This window comes from Cinclus cinclus, chromosome 11 (genome assembly GCF_963662255.1).
Source record: "Cinclus cinclus chromosome 11, bCinCin1.1, whole genome shotgun sequence".
NCBI lineage: Eukaryota > Metazoa > Chordata > Aves > Passeriformes > Cinclidae > Cinclus > Cinclus cinclus.
Window position 1 is genome coordinate 22,633,606 of NC_085056.1, and position 19,923 is coordinate 22,653,528.

Sequence of the window (19,923 nt, forward strand, 5' to 3'; positions counted from 1 at the left end):
TGAAAGACTTTGTGTATGTAGGAGAGAGGATTCTCCAGTTAAAGCCTTCCTTCCTTTAGATACCTATCCTGTTAATGCTCCCAAAACACCGTGTGATAACAGAGCCTGGCCCAGGGGGCTCACCTGGCAGTACAGGATGGGTTTGTTCTTGAGGAGCATTTCCCTTGTGGGGTGGAAGACCATCTCAATATTCACACCAGGCTTGGAGGCAATCAGCATGCCCGACTGAGGCTCAATAGTGAAGTGGGATGCCAAATCTTGCATCCTGGGACCTATACCCTTCAGCACGAAACTGAAGGGGAGAAAGGGAAGGAATGGAGATCTCTGCAGTTAAAGTATATTTGCCACCAGCACAGCCAGGAATTCGCATAGGACCAGAAAACAAAAAGGAGAGTCCAACACTGCTCAGGGACTTCTGGATCTTGACAGAGACTGCAGATAATCACAAGGTTACTGCAAGAAACCCTGAGACTGAAATTTTTCATTCACTCCTTTACAGAGTCTCAGAAAGAGAAAGGAAGTGACCATCAGAGAAAGGCAATGAATCTCAGCATTTCAGTGGCTGAAATTTCTAGGGCTCTCCTCTGGATTCCTGCTGAGTTGTGAAGAACTGCTGGTTTGTGGCTGGATTCTCTGGGAAAATAGCTGAGTTTAGAGAGCCCAGGTTTTGTATTTATCAAGAGGTAGCAAGCATGGAAGCACGTTCTAGCCATTGACAGAGGCAGAAGGCAGGCCTGGCAACCCCTGGAAATGTTCACTACCAGGCAGCTGGACTCACCAGTACTCAATGTTGTACATCCCTTTGTTCTTTAGAGTCAGGACTTTCTTCACATTATCCAGGACATGAATGGTTCCAAATTCCAAGCTTCCATCTGGACCTGCAGAAAACCCGCAGAACAAGGTCAAACACGGTATTTGTGAGCTGCTGCAGAATACACCAGGTCACAAGCTACATGGAGGTCTTGACACAAAACACTTTTCAGCAAGCATCTGAAAGTGTTGAAAGTGTTTTCTCGAAAGTGTTTTCCAGCTACTTGTCTGCTTTCTCACTCAAAATATCTGCATGTTTAGTACCTAAGGAGCTCAGCTTCCATTTCCTCACTTCCAAGCACAAATCCTATTACTTTGTATGCTGTGCTGAGCCTGTGGAAATTGCCAATTACCTGTTCACATCACTGTTGTTTCAAAGCCTCTAAATCCAATTAAGCTGCACACTTCGAAGTCCAGAGGGGAGAGACTTAAAGCTGTCAGTGCCCTGACAATGCTTTATTCCATGCAGCTTGCAGGGTATGTGCTTTATGTATCCATCCCATCCCATCCCATCCCATCCCATCCCATCCCATCCCATCCCATCCCATCCCATCCCATCCCATCCCATCCCATCCCATCCCATCCCATCCCAGTGCTTTGGCTGCCCACCTCCCAAGTTAATGAAGTGCATCTGGACTGATTTGTTTGGGAGGCATCCACTGACCTTCAGGCATGTCAAGACTCAGAGAAATGTCGTAGACCTCTGCAGAGATTTCAATGTTTTCAGCCTGAACAATCCCCAGGATGTTTTCTGTATCGGAAACCTGAGACAGCAAGAAACAAACATTGTTCAGATGATTCTTTTGGTAGACAGCCTGTAAGTCCTTGTCTCTGCTGGCTGCTTCCTCTGTGGTCTCCCTGGCTTCACAAGTGTTGCTGGACTCACAAACTTTGTTAACCTGTTTATCTCATGGGTTGCCACAGTGGGGATTCTGCTGCAGTAAAAAGCCCTATCAGCCCAATTCTTTATTCCTGAAGCAGGGAATGCTGCTGCCAAAGCATCCTTGAGAGGCACAGGGATGTAAGAACAACCACAAGAACTGTGAGGTGTCTCAGAGCAGATGGCATTGACATGCCTCTCCAATCACCTAGCACCCTCTCTGAAACGCAGCCCCTAAACCACGGGGAACAAAATCCCAGCGGGAGAGTTTGTTGCAGTATGCAAGAGGTTCAGACAAAGTCCAAGAGGAATGTAGAGATAACACTGCAGTCTGTACAACCAAACAACAGCCTTCAACCACTCACAGGGACAAAGTGGTTGTGGTACAGGCTCAGGATGCAGTGTCTGGTTATCTGGGGGGATGTGGATGCACTGCACGTCCTGGCAAACGCTGTGTAGAGGCAGAGGTTGGGGTCACAGCACCCTTGAATCTGTCAGGTGCAGCTCTTCCTGAGTCCATCCCTAAGAGCACACAGCTGCAGGGCAGGGCCCAGTCCCTCTCACCTCTAGTCGCAGGGTCTTCTTAATGCTGCCAATCTGCTTGGCCTTGAAATTCAGGGTCACTTCAAACTCTGAGCGGGGATCAATGATGCCGTTATCTTGTGACAAGGAGAAGGCCTCAACAAGGTCATCCAGCCCAGTGAGCTGCCAGGCCATGGGCAGTAGGGTGTTGTTTTTCAGGACCAAGGTCCTGCTGTCAGTCCTGCAGAGACAGGAAGGCACTTGGCATCAGCTGCTGGACGGTCACACCAGCCTCACCACTGAATGCAACTTGCAGCAGCTCCATCCATGCCCTGGAAACCAGGTCAAACATTTTCTCTTTGTCACAAGTCTTGGAGTGTTTGTGGGATGACTGACCTGTGCAGAAGCAGCTTGTCAAAAGACAGCTCCAGGGGGCTGACCTCCAGCATCACGTGCACCCCATGGCAGCACAGGCTGAAAACCACTGGGTCTGGGTTCTTCTCAATGCAGCAGATGAGTTTGTCTTCCAGGAAGCCAGGGGAAGTGGGGTATGCCCAAATGGTCAGCTCCTAGACCCGGCCCCACAGAAAGAAATAGAAAGAGCACTGTGTGTGAGCAGGAGGAGCAGCTCCTGGGCACTTGTACAGTGCCAGCTCTACCTGCCCTCCTCCTACCTGCTTCTCCTTTGGTTTTAGTGTCATGCTGGGAGGGTCCAAAAGGAATGTCTCTGCTTTCCCATCATTCTCAAAGGAGAACTGGATCTCTACATCCATGGGGGAGTTGTTGAGGATGGTTAAATTCTCCAAGTTGCTGGAACAGTTCTGGGCCTTGTACCTGTCCACAAAAGGGGAAAAGTCTGCAGAGGAGACTGTTGCCTTTGCCACATGTCAGGAGAGCACCATGTGCACCTGAAGAAGAGGTGCTGGAAGACCCAGTTCTAACAAACAAGTGAGGGAAATGGATCCCAGTCAGAGGTGTAGCTGTGTGCTCATCTTTGCCTTGCCTTGATGCCTTCCCCTGGTCTTGGTGCCTCCACCCCAGAAGCCTGATGATGCTCAGGCCACTTCAAGAGTTTTTGATATAAGGGAAATTCAAAGGTGCCTGGAAAAACAACAGTACACCAGGCACATGGGTTCTTTCCCCTTCTTGGGGTGCCTTCCCTGCAGGGTATAAAGAAAGGCTTTTGGATAAAGAGTTTAGCTAATCTCTTTCATAAATTCATGAAACTGCTTTGGATTTCATGGGTTAGCTCAAAGTCTGAGAAAAAATATAAAGCATCACTTCCCAAGAGGAATGCAAAAGGATAACAAACGACCCTTCTCTCAGGTGTGGAAATTACTTTGGAGTGAAAGGGTTAAAGAAGCAAACAGAAATCCCAGAACATCGATCAACCTGGCTAAAGATTATCTGTTTCTTTAAACTATTTCAGTTTCATTTTCTTGGGTTGCCAAAATAGACCTAGCCCTCCAGAGCTCTCGTGGAGAGAAGAACTAAATATTAAATATTATTAAAAAAACAAGTGACGGTAAAAGTAGAAATACACAACAGCTTCAGTGACAGCGTGTTTAGGCAGACTTTACCTAGCAGTGAGGATGCAATGTCGTCACAGGAAAATGTAATTCCTGCTGTACATTCCCCCTGACACCCATTGGCAGGTCAACCATAAAATCTTATTTAATAGTTACAGATTAAATGAAAGGTTTACAGAACCATCTACAGAGTAATTGCTCGGTCAGGCTACCTGCAGAGCTCAAAGCACCTCTAAAACCACCATACAGTTCATTCCCTACAGGGTGAAGCTGAGATGTGGAGGGGGACAGAAGTTGCCCCCCAAGTCTCCTTTGGTCTGGAAGCAGCATGCGGCTCTGGCCACCAAGGCGGCCACCAAGACACCCACCGGGTAGGCAGAGCAGCTCCTCCAAGGCCCATTTGCCTCTTATCTGCTCAAGTTCATACATCTGTGGTCCTTCAAACCCATGTGTCTCCCAGGACTCTGCTGGGGACTGCCCTGGATTGTGCCAGCAGGACAGCATGTCTCTCCAAGCATGTCCAGGAAAGAACAAGGCCCAGCAGGGAGCACATACCACTCTCTTGATTTCCCACACAGCAGAGGTCCAAAGTGGAATTGCTTTGTGCTCTCAACATATTCCTTGAAGATGATTTCATCTGCCTCCATGGTCTCCCTCCACTGTGGAAACACCAGCCTGGGCAGAGAAAGTGGGGAAGAAGGAATTACGAGATGCTCTAAATAGGAAATGTAGTCAGAAAGCCATAACCCTTCCTGGTGGTTGAGGTACCATCTGCCTTCCCAGCTCCCAGCACAGGAAGAGATGCTGGGTGACCTCAAGCAGCACCACCTGCCCAGGCCAGAAGCACCAAGGGGCAGCCCTGGCTGTGAGTTCAGGGGGCAGCAGTGTGGGAGGCTGCCAAGGGCCAGCCTTACCGCGGGTTCTGGCTGATGCTGGGGTACACGCCCGTGCCACTGCAGGGCAGCTCGTACTGGCGCTTTGTCTCCACGAGCTCAAACCTCAGCGTGTGCTCAAACTTCCCTGGCCTTTTGGTGGAGAAGTGGACCTTCAGTTCCACCTCACCGTGGTCAGGCACTATCCATCGGTACCGTTTCAGCCTGGCAATTAAAGAGGAGGCTTCAGACATTGCTAAGGAGCAAATGAAACAAGGAGGGTGCACTGGCCATCCCGTGGAGGCACTGGCACAGGGTCACTGTGGAGCTGGGGATGACGGACCTTGTTTGGCAAGAGGACCAAGAAGCAGAGGCATCACCTCTTCCCATGTGGCTCACCTGTGGAATTCTGTGGGGGTTGAGGCTCTTTTCAGCACACTTTTGGATCTTGTTGCAGAGGAATCCTGGGGACTTTCTGCTCTGTGTGTGGACACCTGGTTCTCCTTTGGAGAGTTGTCTCTGCTGGCTGCTTTATGTGACTTCGGTTGGCCCTCGGCAGAACTGCCCCTGGCATCTGGGGCCTTGGCCTAAGGGGAGAGAGAAAAGGGAGGAAGAAGTGAGCCCTAAGACATCCCCATCCTGGAAAGCAAAGCAGGAGTTTGTCAGCCAATGGAAGGGAGAATAAATAAATAAGTCCACCTGCCCATGGACCTGTCTTCCTTATTGGTGTTTGTTTTGCTTGGGACACCCCTTCTCACTCAGGACCCTCTCCTCAAAGAAGTTGATGGTTTTAAGTGATTTTTTTTCCCCTTGTGTTACAGAACTGCTCTGTCTCCTGCAGAGCTCTCTCTTCTGTCCTATCCCTGACAGAAAGGAGACCTGCAGACATGGAGCCCCATCACATCTTCACTACCTCTCCACAATGATCCTTCTCCATCCAACCTGTCCCCCATGCCCCCATCTAGCCTGGTCCCTGCCCTGGCACCTTCAGTGCCAGCACCACTGGAGCACCCACCCGATTGTCTTCCATAGCAGCACCTTCTGGTGCAACAATGGTGAAGGGCTTCACACACTCTGCAGAACCCAACCGCTCCTCTGGGTAGTTGACTACGGAGAAGACAGCAGCAGGGGGCAGGGGAGGCCCTTCGGGATGCAGTCCCAGATGTCTCAGCATCTAAAACAGAAAGTCCTGTTTATACTTCTCTTACCTTCATCCTCTTTAAAGGCACTGATCTTTTAGCAATGGGGTTTTTCATTTATATGAAGTGCAAGTGCTTTGCTTTGTTATGCCCAGTGGGGTGAGCAGGCTCCAGAGCAGAGGCAAGAGCTACAAGCAGGACTGGGACAGAAACCTCTCCCAAGTGACTCAGCTGAAGAAAACAATGACCATGAGCTGCCCTGTTCTGGGACCATTTCTAATGATTTCCAGGCTGGGAAACTCTGAACAGATGGGATACTTGTACACAGAGCACTCCCACTTTCTGCCCACTGAGGGATGGATGGTGATAACCTCCCCATCCACACAGATGCTACGGAGTCGTTGTGGAACATCATCAGGGGCCTGGACAAGGCTCTGTGCCATTGTCACCTGGGGGGACACAATACTCCAGGACCCAAGACCACAGCATGCTCAAAATCTGAGCCTTGCAAGGTTTTACCTCATCTTTTGTTGGCAGCCTCCCATCCCTCAGGATCTCCCTAATCATGGCCTTCGGATTTGTGACCTGGATGTCCAAGCACCGCACCCTGACATGCTCATCTCTGACTGCCCCTTCTGCAACCTCGCTTTGTGTCTCCAGCTGAGATGACTGAAGACTTCTTTGGCCTCCACCTTTTTGTTCAGGATTCTTCTCCACCTTCTCCTGAGACTTATAGGTCTTCTGACCTTTGTTTTCAGCTGAAGGCAGGGACGTATTTCTGTTTTGGATCACGGGTAACTGCACAGAACCCTGAACCTTGTCACCGTAGGAGAAAAGCTGTGTGAGGTCCTGCTGCGATGACTCATAGATTTGAAACCTCTGGATCAAGTTCTTATCCATCTCAGCTGGGTACTCTGGGATTTCGGCTTCCCCCTTGTCAGGGGCTTTGGTTTCCCCTATCCTAGGGGCTTTGATATCCTGCTTGTCAGGGGCTTTGGGCTGCCCCTTCTCTACGTCCTTGAGTTCCCCCTTTTCTGGGGATTTGGGTTCTTCCTTCTCTTGGGCTTTGGGTTCACCCTTCTCAGGGGCTTTGGGTTCACCCTTCTCAGGGGCTTTGGGTTCTTTGGGTTCCTCCTTCTCTGGGGCTTTGGGTTCATCCTTCTTAGGGGTTTTGGGTTCATCCTTCTCTGAGGCTTTGGGTTCGCCCTTCTCTAAGGATTTGGTATCCCTCTTCTCTGGGGCTTTGGGTTCACCCTTCTCAGGGGATTTGGGTTCTCCCTTCTCTGGGGCTTTGGGTTCATCCTTCTTTGGGTCTTTGGTATCCCCCTTCTTTGGGGATTTGGATTCCCACTTCTTTGGGGGTTTGGGTTTCCCCTTCTTTGGGGCTTTGGGTTCACCCTTCCCAGGGGCTTTGGTATCCCCCTTCTTTGGGGATTTGGGTTCCCCCTTCTTTGGGGCTTTGGGTTCACCCTTCTCAGGGGCTTTGGTATCCCCCTTCTTTGGGGATTTGGGTTCCCCCTTCTTTGGGGCTTTGGGTTCACCCTTCCCAGGGGCTTTGGTATCCCACTTCTTTGGGGCTCTGGGTTCCCCCTTTGGGGCTTTGGGTTCCCCCTTCTCTGGGGCTTTGGGTTCCTCCTTTTCTGTGGATTCTGTTTCCTCCTTTTCTGTGGATTCCGTTTCCTCCTTTTCTGGGGATTCGGTTTCCTCCTTTTCTGTGATTTCCCATATCTTTTGGCCTTTGTATATACGCTCCTCTAGGATTTCAGTTTCCTCCTCTAGGATTTTGGTTATCATATCCTCTAGGATTTTGGTTATCTTTTCCTCTAGGTTTTTGGTCTCCTTCTTCTCTGGGGCTTTGGGTTCCCCCTTCTCTGGGCTTTTGGTCTCCTTCCTCCCTGGAGATTTGATTTCCTTCTTCTCTGGGATTTTGGTTTCCTTCTTCTCCAGGGCTTTGGTTTCCTTCTTCTCTGGTTTCGCAGACTGCTTCCCCAAGGAGACACCCTTCTTTTCCTTCTTCTGCTTCTCTTCCTCCTTCTGCCTCTCTTCCTCCTTCCACTTCTCTTCTTCCTCTAAGGCTTTTGCCTCCTCCTCAAGCTTTTGAGCCAGCTGCTTCATCTCCCTTCAGCAAACAAAATAGAAAACATCTCTGAGAGTCACCACCACAAGCCTGGGCTCACTAGTCCTGGCTGGCCCTGCAGTTTATTCCTTGACCCTGAGGCCAGGCATAACCATGAGACCATTTCCCTGAATTTTCCTCAACCCACAGAGGTTGGGAACACCCCAAGTGAACTGTGGAAGGGGACCTCCAGGACCAGCCAAACCTAAGCATTGCCATTGTAAGGTCTCGACTGTGCAACCTCCCTCTTAAGGCACACCCAGACACCTCCAGCCCACTGCCAAAGGCTGATCCACCAGCTCTCTGCACTGATGACTGAAAGCGCCCTTCGTCTCTTGATTTCCCAGTTTAAACCACTTCACAAATTGCTAACATCTGCTTGTCCCTCCCTACAATTCTTACTCGATTCATGCAGCCCCCTTCTCCCTGGACATAGCCTGCTCCTTAATGAGAATAATCCTATCAGTCAGAAAGCAAAGGCTGCAGGAACTCTTCTCCTGCAAGACAGGCTCTTGTCAGCCAGATTTCCTGCTGGAACCCAGCTGTAACCAAGGCAAACTTGTGCTATCTGCCATGGAAACAATTTGAAGCAGCCTCGTCTGTCTCCTCCCCATGAAACCAACTTCAGCCTGAGCTGAAAGAAGTCCTGATACACAGGCTTGCTTTAAGCAGCCTCACCTCCCAGCTCCACACTTTTCCTGTTTGTCCTGAGCTGGGCTGCCTTGCTGGAGCAGAGCTTGCCTACTTCTGCAGTTTCAGGGGAGCCTAAAGGACATGGGCTTTTATGGGTGGTGTCCCACCATAAGGAGAACCTTGGCAGGTCAGCATTGCAAGGATTTCATCTGTAGCAGGACCAGGACCCAAACCAAGGGTTTGTCTGTGCCCCACACCTGCCCATACCACAATCCCACTGTTTTGGTGAAGAAGGGAGATGATGAATAAAGTGCAAATCAACACCATAGACTTAAATACACTTCTACAGGCAAGCCCTGAGCCCAGCTCCCTGCAGGCAGCATCTATACTGGCAGAGCTCACCACTAAAATAGAGAAGATATTCTATCTCAGTAGAAGAAGGTCTTTCCTCTCTTGGGAGCCAGGGAGCTAAGAGTGGCCATCCCTGTGCTGCTTCTTGCCTTTGCTATCAAACTGAGCTCAGAGGCCTTGGAGCAGGGAAACCTTCCAGGGACACTACTCTAAGCAGTAACCCATGGAGGGCTTACTCACCTCTCCCTCCGTAGATGCTTTCTTCCCTGTATTATTTTATCCACTAGAGCTTGCTTCTCCTCAGGGAGGGCATAATACTCATCCTCATCCATTTTCAAGATACGTTGCATGTTCCTCTGAAAAGCTTTTGTCCGTTGCAATTCTTTAGCACAAACCAGAGGAGAAACCATGAGTGACCAGAAGCAGAGCTGGGTGCTCTGGGTCAGCCGCAAGGATTCACAGCTTTTCCCAACCCAACCTATCATACCAGGAGATGTTGGGGAGCTCATAACCCTGCTCCAAAATTCAAACAATCACCCAAACTATGGCTGGGCAGTGAGTTCCTGTGCTTTGCCTGGCTTAAGCGCACCAAGGCTGAGGACAGTCATTTGTCACTGAGCTACAGCAGTTTGCACTTGTGCCCAAACTTTAATGTTAGAGATTAGGGTGAGTCGTAAAACCTCAGATCTGCAACTCTGAGTTCTGGTTATGCTGAGGCAGAAGGTGGAAAGATTAATAAAAATGTTTCTTACAAGCTCTGCTGCAAACCCAGATACGCAGAGATAAGGTCGAGGGCTTGAGAAAGATTTGAGAGGGAGGGAGATATCTTACCTTCCTTCTCTCTTTTAGCGTCCCTCCTCTTTCTTTCATCTTCCTCCTTGGTTATCCAAGAAGCACAATCCTGATGCAGGTTCACTATGTAGATATGAAGATGATTGGTAACAGCTTTGAATACACAGAGCAGAGAAGATTCCAGGCTGCTTGTGAAGAGGCTCTCCAAGCCATCAAAGACCACTCCCTTGGAGCAGTCTTCATGCTGCGAATAAAGGGAAGAGCAAGTCAGCCATTGCACGCAGGAGGCTCACAGCTGGACAGTAAAGATATGTCACAGGGCACCAGCTATCCTTGTTCAAAGGGCATTAGCTAAGAACAGCTTGGATCTGTCCTTAGGCTCTGCCAACTAGGGGCATCTGCAGCTTCCCCCAAGGTTCCCTGCACACAGTCCAGAATCCTCCAACAGCACGTACGGACCTCCTCCTCCTCCTCCTCTCCAAGTCATACCCCTCTGCCTGTCTCTCCAGAGCAGGAATGTCTCCTTTTCCCCCACCCCACACACCTTCAGCCTCTCACATAGGATGTCCACCAGCAGGTCCTCGGGCAGCACACAGCTCAAGCAGTTCAGCTTTTCCCCATGACTGCTGACGATGTTCAGCTGTTGTGGTGCAGGAGCAGTGGAAACTGTGAACTGTAATGTGGAGCATTGTTAGGAAAATAAACCATGGTGGAAAGCCCTGAACAATTCCCACTGCTGGGCTTGCAGCTGGGGTTCCTCACTAGTGGAGAGTAGAACAACCCTGCAGTGCAGTATGTGAGGCTCCAGGGGATGGTCCTGGAGGGTCCATGCCTTGGCCAGCAGAGACCCAAGCTTGCAAGCCCCCAGTGCAGCCTTCCAGCACTTTATTCACTGCCTGCAGCCATACTAGCCAGGACTGCACTTCACCAGCAAACCACTTAGAACCAGTATAGCTGTCTGCCAGAGCACATTCCCAGCTCAAGTCATACCCAGCCTGCCAGCTGGGCTTGGCACTATGGACCCACATAACAGGCCCTGGCTGGCACACAGCCTCCACGGTAAGCAGCCCCTGCCCATCTCAAAAACAATGCAAAGGTCCCAGACATCAACCAGAGCAGATTGTGTTTACCTTTTTGTTGGATTTGCTGGCTGGCTCCTTTTTCTTTTGTGCTGGAATGTTCTTGCCTTTGGCATTCTTCTTGATGATTTTTTCTTCAGAGGCTTGTTTATTCTTGGTCCGAGCAGTAAGCTTTTTACCTGCATAGGGGACAGATGGTTCGGGGGGCTTTGAAAAACAATTAGGTACCTTTCCCCACAATGGGCGTAACCTTGGGCACTTGAAGAAATGTGGCACTTTTTCCCCAGTCTGCCGGGCACTGGCAGCACGGTTTCCCAGAAGCAGCTCCTTCCCTCCTTCTCCTACCAGCATGGTAAAACATGCCATCCCGTATTTGATTTTAAAGCCAGCACTATGTCCCTCCTAACAACTGTGCATGCAGGTGACACTCTTGCACAGCAGCTCCCCTGCAGATCAAGCCAAAGATTTGTCCTTCAGGACCATTTTTCCATACACTGCACCCATCCTGCATTCTCATGTGGGGACCTGCAGCCCTACCCCACTTGCATCACCTGTCTCCACTGAAATGAAATCTTCCTTGTGGGAAAATCCCAGCTGGAACCCAGACTCTTCTTCCTTCCACCAGCTCCCAACCCAGCCAGATTCAAAACTGAGCAATGCAAAACTTCCCCCTTGCACTGAGACAGGTCTGCCTCACCCTGCAGAGCTCAGGGTACCAATTTCCCAGTAAGTTTCATTAAAGTCTTCTGTCTTACACGTAGAACAGCCCAGCATGCATGAGCTGTGTGCCCTGACAGTGGGCATAGGTAAATCTCTGGAGAAAAGAGCTCATCTGTAACATGTCTCTCATTGGAAATTCCTCTGGGAGCTTGTCCTTCCCTTCCTCTCATCTGTGAGGTTACACTCATAATCAGTCCTCTTGTGCTTAATGAGCCACTTCAGAAGGCTTTTTCCTTGTTAAAGTGGGCAGCAGTTCTGCCTGCTGCCCATGAGGAGCAAGCTCGATTCAGCTTAGAGGAAATAAAAAATATTTGGGAAAGGGACAGAAGTGCTTCACCATCCCTACAAAAATGAACATGTACCAAGTATGTACCAAGAACGGCAGCAAAGGGGTTATAAAAGAACCCCTGACTGAGCCCTTAAAATTTATTTCTTTTTTTTTAGACAAGCCAGAGATGCACTTCACCCATGTTCCCTAAGAGACCCAAGGACTGAAAAGGTGCTGCTCTGAGTAAGCAGAAGTGGACAGTTATGGTAGGTTTCTCAAGCACTGGCTCTGGGTCCAGCATTTCTCCTTACCAGCATCATCTTGGTCTTCGCCTTTCAGCTCCATGGCAGCCTTGGTGCAAAGCTCCCGGGCGCGGCGCCCTGCTTGGCTCTGATCATTGGCGATGGCCTCTTTCACCATGGTGTCAATGGACAAGTGAGCAGTGTCATAATAGTGACACAGGGCCGCCACTATCTCTGTCTTTCCTGAGAGAGAGGAGGACTGCTTGGTGACACTTGCATATGAGGCATTACAGGGAGAGGCCCTGGAAGAACCTCGAACAAGATTTCAAAGTTAAAGGGACAGTGGGAAAGCAAGTGTCCCTCTGGGGAGGCCATGAGGGAGGCAGCTGGAGTGTGGGTACAAGCTCTGAATTCTAGAGCCAAGAGGATCATCTCCACCTCCTGTTCAGCTGAGGACTTTGCCTTAAGCACCATGGTCCACCAGGATGTGTTCCTCCTGCCTGCCCCTCTCCCTGCAGCCCAGGGCTGCAGCTCACATACCTGCCCGGGGTGGCCCATGGACAATAACAACAATCCCTCTGTCCTGCTGTGCTTCACAACTCTCTGAAGATGGGTCGATGCCCAGGTGGCGCATGACAGCCTGAGAGATAGGGCTCCCAGTCACTTCCACCATGGGCTCAGGAGAGGGTGTGACAGCCCCATGATATGCTGCAGTGCAAAACCAGGGGGGAAAGTCAGCCTCCCGCCCTCCTTTGATCCTCATCATCCTCCCCATCTCCTCAGATCCCATGAAAGGAGACTTGGTGAAAGCAACATGAGCTTGTTCTTTTGTTGCTAGGAAGGTGCAAATATAAAAGAGCCAGGGATATTAGACCTGGTCCTACTGGCTGAAGAACTCATCCAATCCTAGTCTTTGTGGCTAAGGGACACAAGGGAATATCCTGATTATTTTCCCAGTCTATGGCAGGTAACTATGAGCTTGCTTTGGCTACATTCAGGGTTGGGAGAGGATGCCACAGTCCTTCACCCAAGAGTTCCTCCACCAAGCTGGGGAACAGGCAGCTGCTAAAAGCATGGGCTTTCCCTGGAGAACAAGGTGACAGACAGTTCAGGGTGTATGGGCTGGACTCCCTGCTGTGACCACACTCAAGACAGACACTGACAAACCCTCACTGTTTTTCTGACCTGGTGCTGCCTTGTCCATTGCCTTGGCCTCTTCCCTAGCCTTCAGCTCTGCCTGTTGAGCTTTCAGCCTCTTCTGTGCTTCATAGTACTCCAGCACCTCTGAGGGCAGCGTCCCACCCACGGTGCGTGGAGGCATTAGGAAGTTCTTTTGGTACTCAGACCCCACTGCTATCCGCAGGATCTGTGCATGTAGGGAACAGAAACCATACGCAAAGATTCCTTTTCTTGCCTTTCATCACACACACTCAACAAACCCATTTTCTGTCTCCTCCCCTCCTCCCAACAACTCAAACTATTTAAGTCCTCCCACAGCACATCAACAGAGCTGGCTTTGCCCTGGGGATTGCATCCATCTCCCTGGCACAAGCCTGGGAATGCTGGAGTGCTGTGAAGCTTGGGCAGCATGTACAATGGGGACCAGACCTGCCTTCTCACCTTCTCCTCCTCAAGGTACTGCTCATCAAAATCCAGTGAGTAAAACTCAACAGGGAAGTTGCATGGGTTCTTCACCACCACTGTGGCATCCACCCCATCACTGTCCACCAGCACCCATCCCATCCTGAGTGCTGGGGGGCTGAACTCCAACCGTGGCTCTAGACCTTGTCCTGAGAGGTGCAGCTTTAAATGATTGATGCTTCCACAAACGTTAAGCTTCAGCTCATTCTTGTAAGACCTCTGAAAAGAGAAAAGGGAAGAAAACTCATCCATGGAGTCCCAGGTGACAGGACTCCAAATACAACATTTGCCCCAAGGTCAGGGTGTTATCAGCCCCTCCAAGGTGAATGGAAACCAGGTATTTACTTATGCTAGATACTACAGTGTTTGTGTCCTGGGTCTGAATAACTGGGATGAATCCTGGTGTGCATTCTAACTGGGTGTTTGGGTATCAGATGGAAGTACAATGGACTGTCAGGTGTTTTCACCTAGTCATGCAGCAGTGCAGTGCTCATGAGAAGGGCCCTCGGGGTTACAGTGTCCAGACACAGTCCTGGCACTGCCAAGTCAGGCAAACACCAGCTCCAGGAGAGAAGCAAATGAGCTCTCACTGGCTAGAAATAAGGGTCATCTTCTCTGCTTAGTGTCTGGCTCTGGTCATAGCCAGACACAAGATGGTTACATCTCTCAAGCAATTAAAGACCCCTGCGACTGTTAGCGGGCACAGAAGCACTTGTGTCCATACTGGTACACACTGTCAGTTTCCAAGAGCCAGCAGCCACAGGAAAACTGCTCTTGGGAATACTCCATCCTTTAAGTTGAATTCCAGCTGCATAGGAATGAGCAGGCAGGCTAGAGCCCCAGGGACTGCTGGCAGCACACCAGTACAGGTGACTGTCCTGCTGTGCCCAGGTGTCTGGTGACTGTTTTGTCTGTCAGTTCTGCAGCAGGACGAGCCTAGACTGGCCATTCCAGGACTGTCCTCTGCAAGCGTGCAGCTGCAAATACAGCCAGGCAAGAGGGAGGCACAAGGGGAGTTGGGCACATCCCCCTCCTTGTGCCAGGAGGCAGCCACAGAGCCCTGATGCTCTCTCTCTGTGCAAGCTCCCTGTGGGCATTTCGAAGCACATCTCGCAGGAGTACTCTTGGGGTGAACTGAGCCATGCTGAGAACGGGGCTCGCAGAAAGCTCCCTGTGAAGGCAGAGCTCATACCTCTGCACCAGGCCCTCATTTCCAGATAGCCCTGACAGGCCTCCTGGGCTGACACCTGCCAATCTCACCTCCTGCTTGGGTGTAAACTGGATTTGTAAGTTCTGCCACCTTCCTGGATTGAGGGTTCCTTTGGAGGGCGTCACTTCAAAGGGACAGGGCTCATCCTCCAGCACCTGCTGCTTCTGACGCATGGCTGGTGTAATGCGTTTGCGTTGATTGTCCTGGGCACAGAAACCAATCGTGTGAGGTCTCCTCAGTGTGTGAGGACAGAGCCTCAGTTCCTGTAGTGCTCTGAGACACTGATGATACTGTGCTGAGAGTACCCACAGCCAAACCAAGTGTGGCCCCCATAGCCTGGAGCTGCAGCAAAAACCTGTGAACTGGGCAGGCAGATAGGGAACTACTGTCCTGAGAGGAGGAGGAAGGGGTGAAGATGGCAGAGAAGCAAAGCATCAGATAATGGAACAGGTCCAGGCAAAACAGTCTTGATCTAGACCCTCAGAAGCTTCCTCAGACACACTGTAGATCCAAGTGCTCAGGCAGCCACAGGAGCAGAAAGGGCAAGAGACACAAAGAAAACCCATCCAAAAAGTTACATGCTTGACGTCGCCTGTGCTTTACCTTCCTGACAGGCTTGATGGCAGTAATGAACCACTCGCAGGGTATCTGGAACCAGTTGTAGAACTGGACTGTCTCAATCTGGCACTGCCCAACATGGATATCAGAGAACTGCAGCATGTTCTTGGAAAGGGTGAGTGACAGTTCCAACACAGTGGCATGGAGGCGGATGTTATACGTGGGGCCTTTTGCCACCTGGAGAAGGACAGAGAAGTCAGCGGAGGGTGCAGGTGACATCTGCTGCTGTGCCCAGCCTGCTGCGTGCCCCAAGAGCTCTGGTACCTCTATGGGCAGCAGCACATCCACATCACCCCGTAGCCAGCGGGTGCTTTCAAAGCACACTTCAAGCATTCTGGTCTGGTTGTGGGGCAGGCCCTGCATCTGGTCCAGATTCACTCTGAAACCTTGAACAGATGAAAACAAAGCAGCTGAGATATACAAGAAACACAAAACGTGTCATAAGCACTTTAAGGCCTTACAGGTGTCCTGGCTGAGAGGTCTGGGAAAAACCCCATGCCATGGTGTGACCTGGACAAAAAAAGAGTGCACCTGAACACCCCTCAGACACAGTGAGCCATTGTGTGATGGAAACCCAGCCCTGCCTCAAGGCCTCTTTTGATCCACCAGAGGATGTCACAGGCTGTTTCCTCAATAAAGGCTGAATACAAGTGCTGTGATAGTGTGAACTCCAACCAAAGCACTTCCAAAACACAGCAGACCCCGCTGGTTCGCAAAACAAGCTCACAGAGCAGCCAGAGAGACTTGATGCTCATGGAAGCTGTGGGGAATAAATTCCCAGACGTAAGTTTTTCTCAACAAGGTGTCCACTCATTTATTGTTGCTTGTGTTGATGTGTCTACCCAGTTGACCATAACTGTTGCTTGTGTTGACTATTTCTTGTTAACGTTTTATGTTAGTGCTCCTAGCTGTTTGTCCCTTTCCCCCGTCCCAGTACCTGTGGAGGGAGCAAAGCCCCTCACAAGGCCTCCTTGGAGAACTATCCCCTAGATAAGAACTGCTTAGTCACGGTGACTAGGCTAGAGACCCTTCTCTTTGCTTTGGGCCCTGCTTTATCTCCTTGTAGCACTATTGGTCATACTTCCTTAGCTCCAAACCATCAGTCATTCTGTCAAGCCATACCTTCCCTATAAAGCCCCCTACTTTCACCGAGTTCAGTGGATTGCTATTGTCCCTGGACTCCCCTTTGCAGAAGACAATAAAGAACCCTGCAAAACCTCTACACAGCGCTTCCGCTCTCATTTCTCTGTGCTGGCCAAAGGTACCTTGCAAGCCGAGTTGAAATCACTTGGAGCTGAAATCATTATAAGAGTTGATCGCCTGAACTCCAGGCACTGCTTGCATATTGGTACTTTGTGGCTGAAGCCTGCCTGAGACACCAGGAGAGGCTGTTCCTTCTGGAACTGCCTATTTGGGTCAGTTGGTGGCAGCCAGGGCTTGGATCCCAGGCTGCTACAAGTACCTACTTTTGTATCCACGCCCACCTCCACTACCCCCCTCGAAAATGGCACATGACAGCAAGTGCTCATGGGATTCCACTCAGTGGTAAAAACCCCTAAAAACAACGAGCCAGTATCACATCTAAGACTAAAAAATGGTACTCCCAGGTGGGGGAAAACAGTGGAGAAGATGAAAGCACCAACCAGAGCTTTATTTTCACCTTGTTGCCATGACTTCAATAGCACCCGGATGGCATGGCATCCATAGACCAAGAGCCAGCAAATGTTTTCCTAGGGATTCTCACAAGGATGGGCGCCCCCACTCTGTTGCCTGGCAAAGCTGAATTCCCCCTCCTTTGTACTGTCCAGTAGGAACAGGGTTTGTTTTGTGCACAACCCCTTGGGTTCTGCACCCAGTGCCAACCTTTAATAAAGGCTTCCTAGCCATTCATTTCCGGAGCCAAGGGCAGAAGATCCTGAGAGGTGACCAGAGTGATGAGCTCATCTGGCCCCTGCACTTCAGTGCAGGGCAATCACAGGCAGGCCAGGTCCCTGGGCAGGACTGGCCAGGAGAATTTTGCCTCTAAAGCTCCCAGCAGGGGCACTGAGAAAAGAAAAGCTCAAAAACCTCCCCAGGTTCAGTGTCTTAACATAATCTGTCTGAGACATCTCCTTCAAGCCCACAGGAAGTGTCTCCAGCACTGCTTACCTGTGTTCTGCAGGGCAGATACATTGATATGGAAGGACACTGGGATCTGCCCAGGGTTGGTGATCACCAGAGTGCGTCTCTCAGTGTAACCCTGAAGGACAGTGCCCATGTCCAGGACATATTCGGGCAGCTCAACTCTGCAAGGAGGAATAAGGACATTTGTTAAACCACAGCCTGGCTACATGTCCAAGTAGATGGGGGATACAAACCAAGTGGCTAGTTCTTTATTCACTGCTGTAAAAACTCAGCTCAAGCCCATGAAACCTGTGGCCTGACCACCTGGCAATGACTTTGGGAATTCAGGAGGAATGCAGGCCCCAGGTTTTATCAGCTACTAATGGTACGTGAAAATAAAATTAGTTTAAAAAGGACACTGGCCACAGCTCCTCTCCCATGAAAAGTCAGTGTAGGTGAGTACACTGGGACTCCACTGATCTCACTGAAACTGCTTAGCTTGGTGTACAGCCTGAGTCTGAAATTGCTTTGGGGCCTAGGAATAAGATTTGCCTTCACAGGAAGTCTTCACTGCTCTGCAACCAGATCACATGATCTGTTCTGCAGAGCATCTTCTTCCTGAACTGAAGCCTCCCATGCTTGTGCTGCATCATGATGCTGCAAAGAGACAGACCAAGTCACCTAGATAAGCCCTGCAACCCCACCAGCATTCAAGACATCTGATTTTGAGTTTTAAAGACTTTGCTGACATGTGCAGTTGCCTCCTCCTTTTCTTTAGTGTGCTCTGTTAGTTGGAACCAAGACATCAGCTGGGAGTTGTCTCTTTCAGAGCTAGTCAGCAGGGACAGAATTTGTGCTGTCTGGAAGGCCTTGAAGGTCTGCACTGGGTCCCCTCAGCTCAAGGGACAGAACCCCACACCTGTGGGGAGCTGAGCAGTCCAAAGCTCAGCACGGTGCTGGGGAAAAGAGGACACTCCACTGCTCACATGGAGAGTGTCACAGCCACCAGGACCACATCCTGTCTGAAGTCCAGGCTATTCCCAGCTCTGCAGACACAAGGAGCTCTCAGGACAAGGGGACATTGCTGGGTGTTCCCCACGAGGCACCTGGAGATGGGGATGGGAGTCCCTACTCACTTGACAAGACGCTGGCACAGCTTTTTGCCAGGGAACCTGCTGTTTGGGGGATGGGATGGAAGCTTTTCCTGCAGCTCCAGGGCAGCCTCCTCTATCAGCATCATCATCATCTCTATCTGCAGCTGAGCGTTTGACTGAGGAAAGAGAAGACAGTGCCTGGTTAGCAAAGGTCTTTCCCAACGTTGGCATCTGAGAAAGGATCCCACCCTGCTCCTGTTGAGAGGGGGTGTGGGGTCCTCCTGTCTGGCTGCTCAGTGCTGGTGACACCTCCTGCTCTCTTAGCCAGGACCTCATCTCCACAGCAGTTAACTCCAGCATCTTCACCTGCCCAGCCACTGTTAGCAAAGTTTGCCTCATCTGGCCAGGCAGACAAGCCAGGAACCTTCCAGAGCTCCAGAGACTTGCCTGCCCCCAGCCAGCACCAAGGCAGCTTGGACAAAAACTGTCTTGAATGGGAACTGGGACCAAGCTGGTGCCTCTTGGAGATGAGCAGCACCAGCACAGTCCCAGGGCACAATCAGGCAGCTGCCTGCAGCTGCTGCTCAAGTCTGTAAATCTAGCAGGACATGGGTTGGGACCAACAAACTCCCCAGCAATGACCTGCATCTCTTTCAAAGCACCATCAACTCCATCCCTTGAGCATGGCCTTCAGGATCTCTACCTGGGATAGCTTGGAAGTCAGTGCAACCCCAGAAGAGAGCATGAGCAGAGTGGAAGCCCTAGGGGCAATGCTGCGGTGACACATGGTTCTAAGTGGGCAGGGAGGTCCCAGGTGCCATCAGAGCACTGGGACGCTGCTGTGGGCTGAAAGAGGCTCAGGTGCCATGGAGAGGGTGGCATGTGCCAAATGGGGCTGCAGCTGCTCTTACTACCATGCCAGAGTCAAGCACTCCGGGCTTCTGTTTCTGAGTCTTCAAGGTCTGGGTCTTCGGGGTCAGAGATTTCAAGGTCTTAGTCTTTGGGGTCTGAGAATTCAAGGTCTTGGGGCTCTGAGTCGTCTTCTGAACAACTGATTGATTCCGCTGACTGTATTGTTGCAGGGGTCTTAGGAGCTTTTCATTTTTTTCATTTCCTGAAGGAAGAAAACATCCACAAAGAGAAGTGTGAGCTAAGTGGCAAGTCACTGCCTCCCAACACTGGCTTCTTCCAGAAAGAAATCGCTCTTTTAGAAAGAAGTTATCTATGCAAAGTGGATGCTGCTAGTCCTCTCTGAATCCTCATGTTTGCTCCCACTCATCTTCCTCCCCACAGAGGAGCATCTC

The 19,923-nt window shown here is 50.6% G+C and overlaps 1 protein-coding gene across 1 annotated transcript in view; it reads right to left on the bottom strand.

Moving 5' to 3' along the window:
• Nucleotides 1–19,923, bottom strand: part of LOC134048165 (hydrocephalus-inducing protein homolog) — an 82,229-nt gene that overhangs the window by 18,176 nt on the left and 44,130 nt on the right. Inside the window, exons 32-58 of the mRNA XM_062499765.1 lie at nt 19,534–19,733; nt 18,662–18,795; nt 18,512–18,571; nt 18,084–18,182; nt 17,571–17,707; nt 15,687–15,808; nt 15,408–15,599; nt 14,855–15,007; nt 13,574–13,813; nt 13,139–13,319; nt 12,494–12,661; nt 12,023–12,196; nt 10,775–10,902; nt 10,189–10,284; nt 9,750–9,888; nt 6,272–7,137; nt 6,138–6,201; nt 5,629–5,720; nt 5,013–5,200; nt 4,656–4,838; nt 4,297–4,416; nt 2,887–3,046; nt 2,609–2,781; nt 2,255–2,453; nt 1,475–1,574; nt 779–878; nt 124–292 (exon numbers count right to left, since the gene is read on the bottom strand). Of these exons, the coding sequence (XP_062355749.1) occupies nt 124–292; nt 779–878; nt 1,475–1,574; nt 2,255–2,453; nt 2,609–2,781; nt 2,887–3,046; nt 4,297–4,416; nt 4,656–4,838; nt 5,013–5,200; nt 5,629–5,720; nt 6,138–6,201; nt 6,272–7,137; nt 9,750–9,888; nt 10,189–10,284; nt 10,775–10,902; nt 12,023–12,196; nt 12,494–12,661; nt 13,139–13,319; nt 13,574–13,813; nt 14,855–15,007; nt 15,408–15,599; nt 15,687–15,808; nt 17,571–17,707; nt 18,084–18,182; nt 18,512–18,571; nt 18,662–18,795; nt 19,534–19,733 (4,637 nt within the window). The remainder of the gene's footprint in view (nt 1–123; nt 293–778; nt 879–1,474; nt 1,575–2,254; nt 2,454–2,608; nt 2,782–2,886; nt 3,047–4,296; nt 4,417–4,655; nt 4,839–5,012; nt 5,201–5,628; nt 5,721–6,137; nt 6,202–6,271; nt 7,138–9,749; nt 9,889–10,188; nt 10,285–10,774; nt 10,903–12,022; nt 12,197–12,493; nt 12,662–13,138; nt 13,320–13,573; nt 13,814–14,854; nt 15,008–15,407; nt 15,600–15,686; nt 15,809–17,570; nt 17,708–18,083; nt 18,183–18,511; nt 18,572–18,661; nt 18,796–19,533; nt 19,734–19,923) is intronic.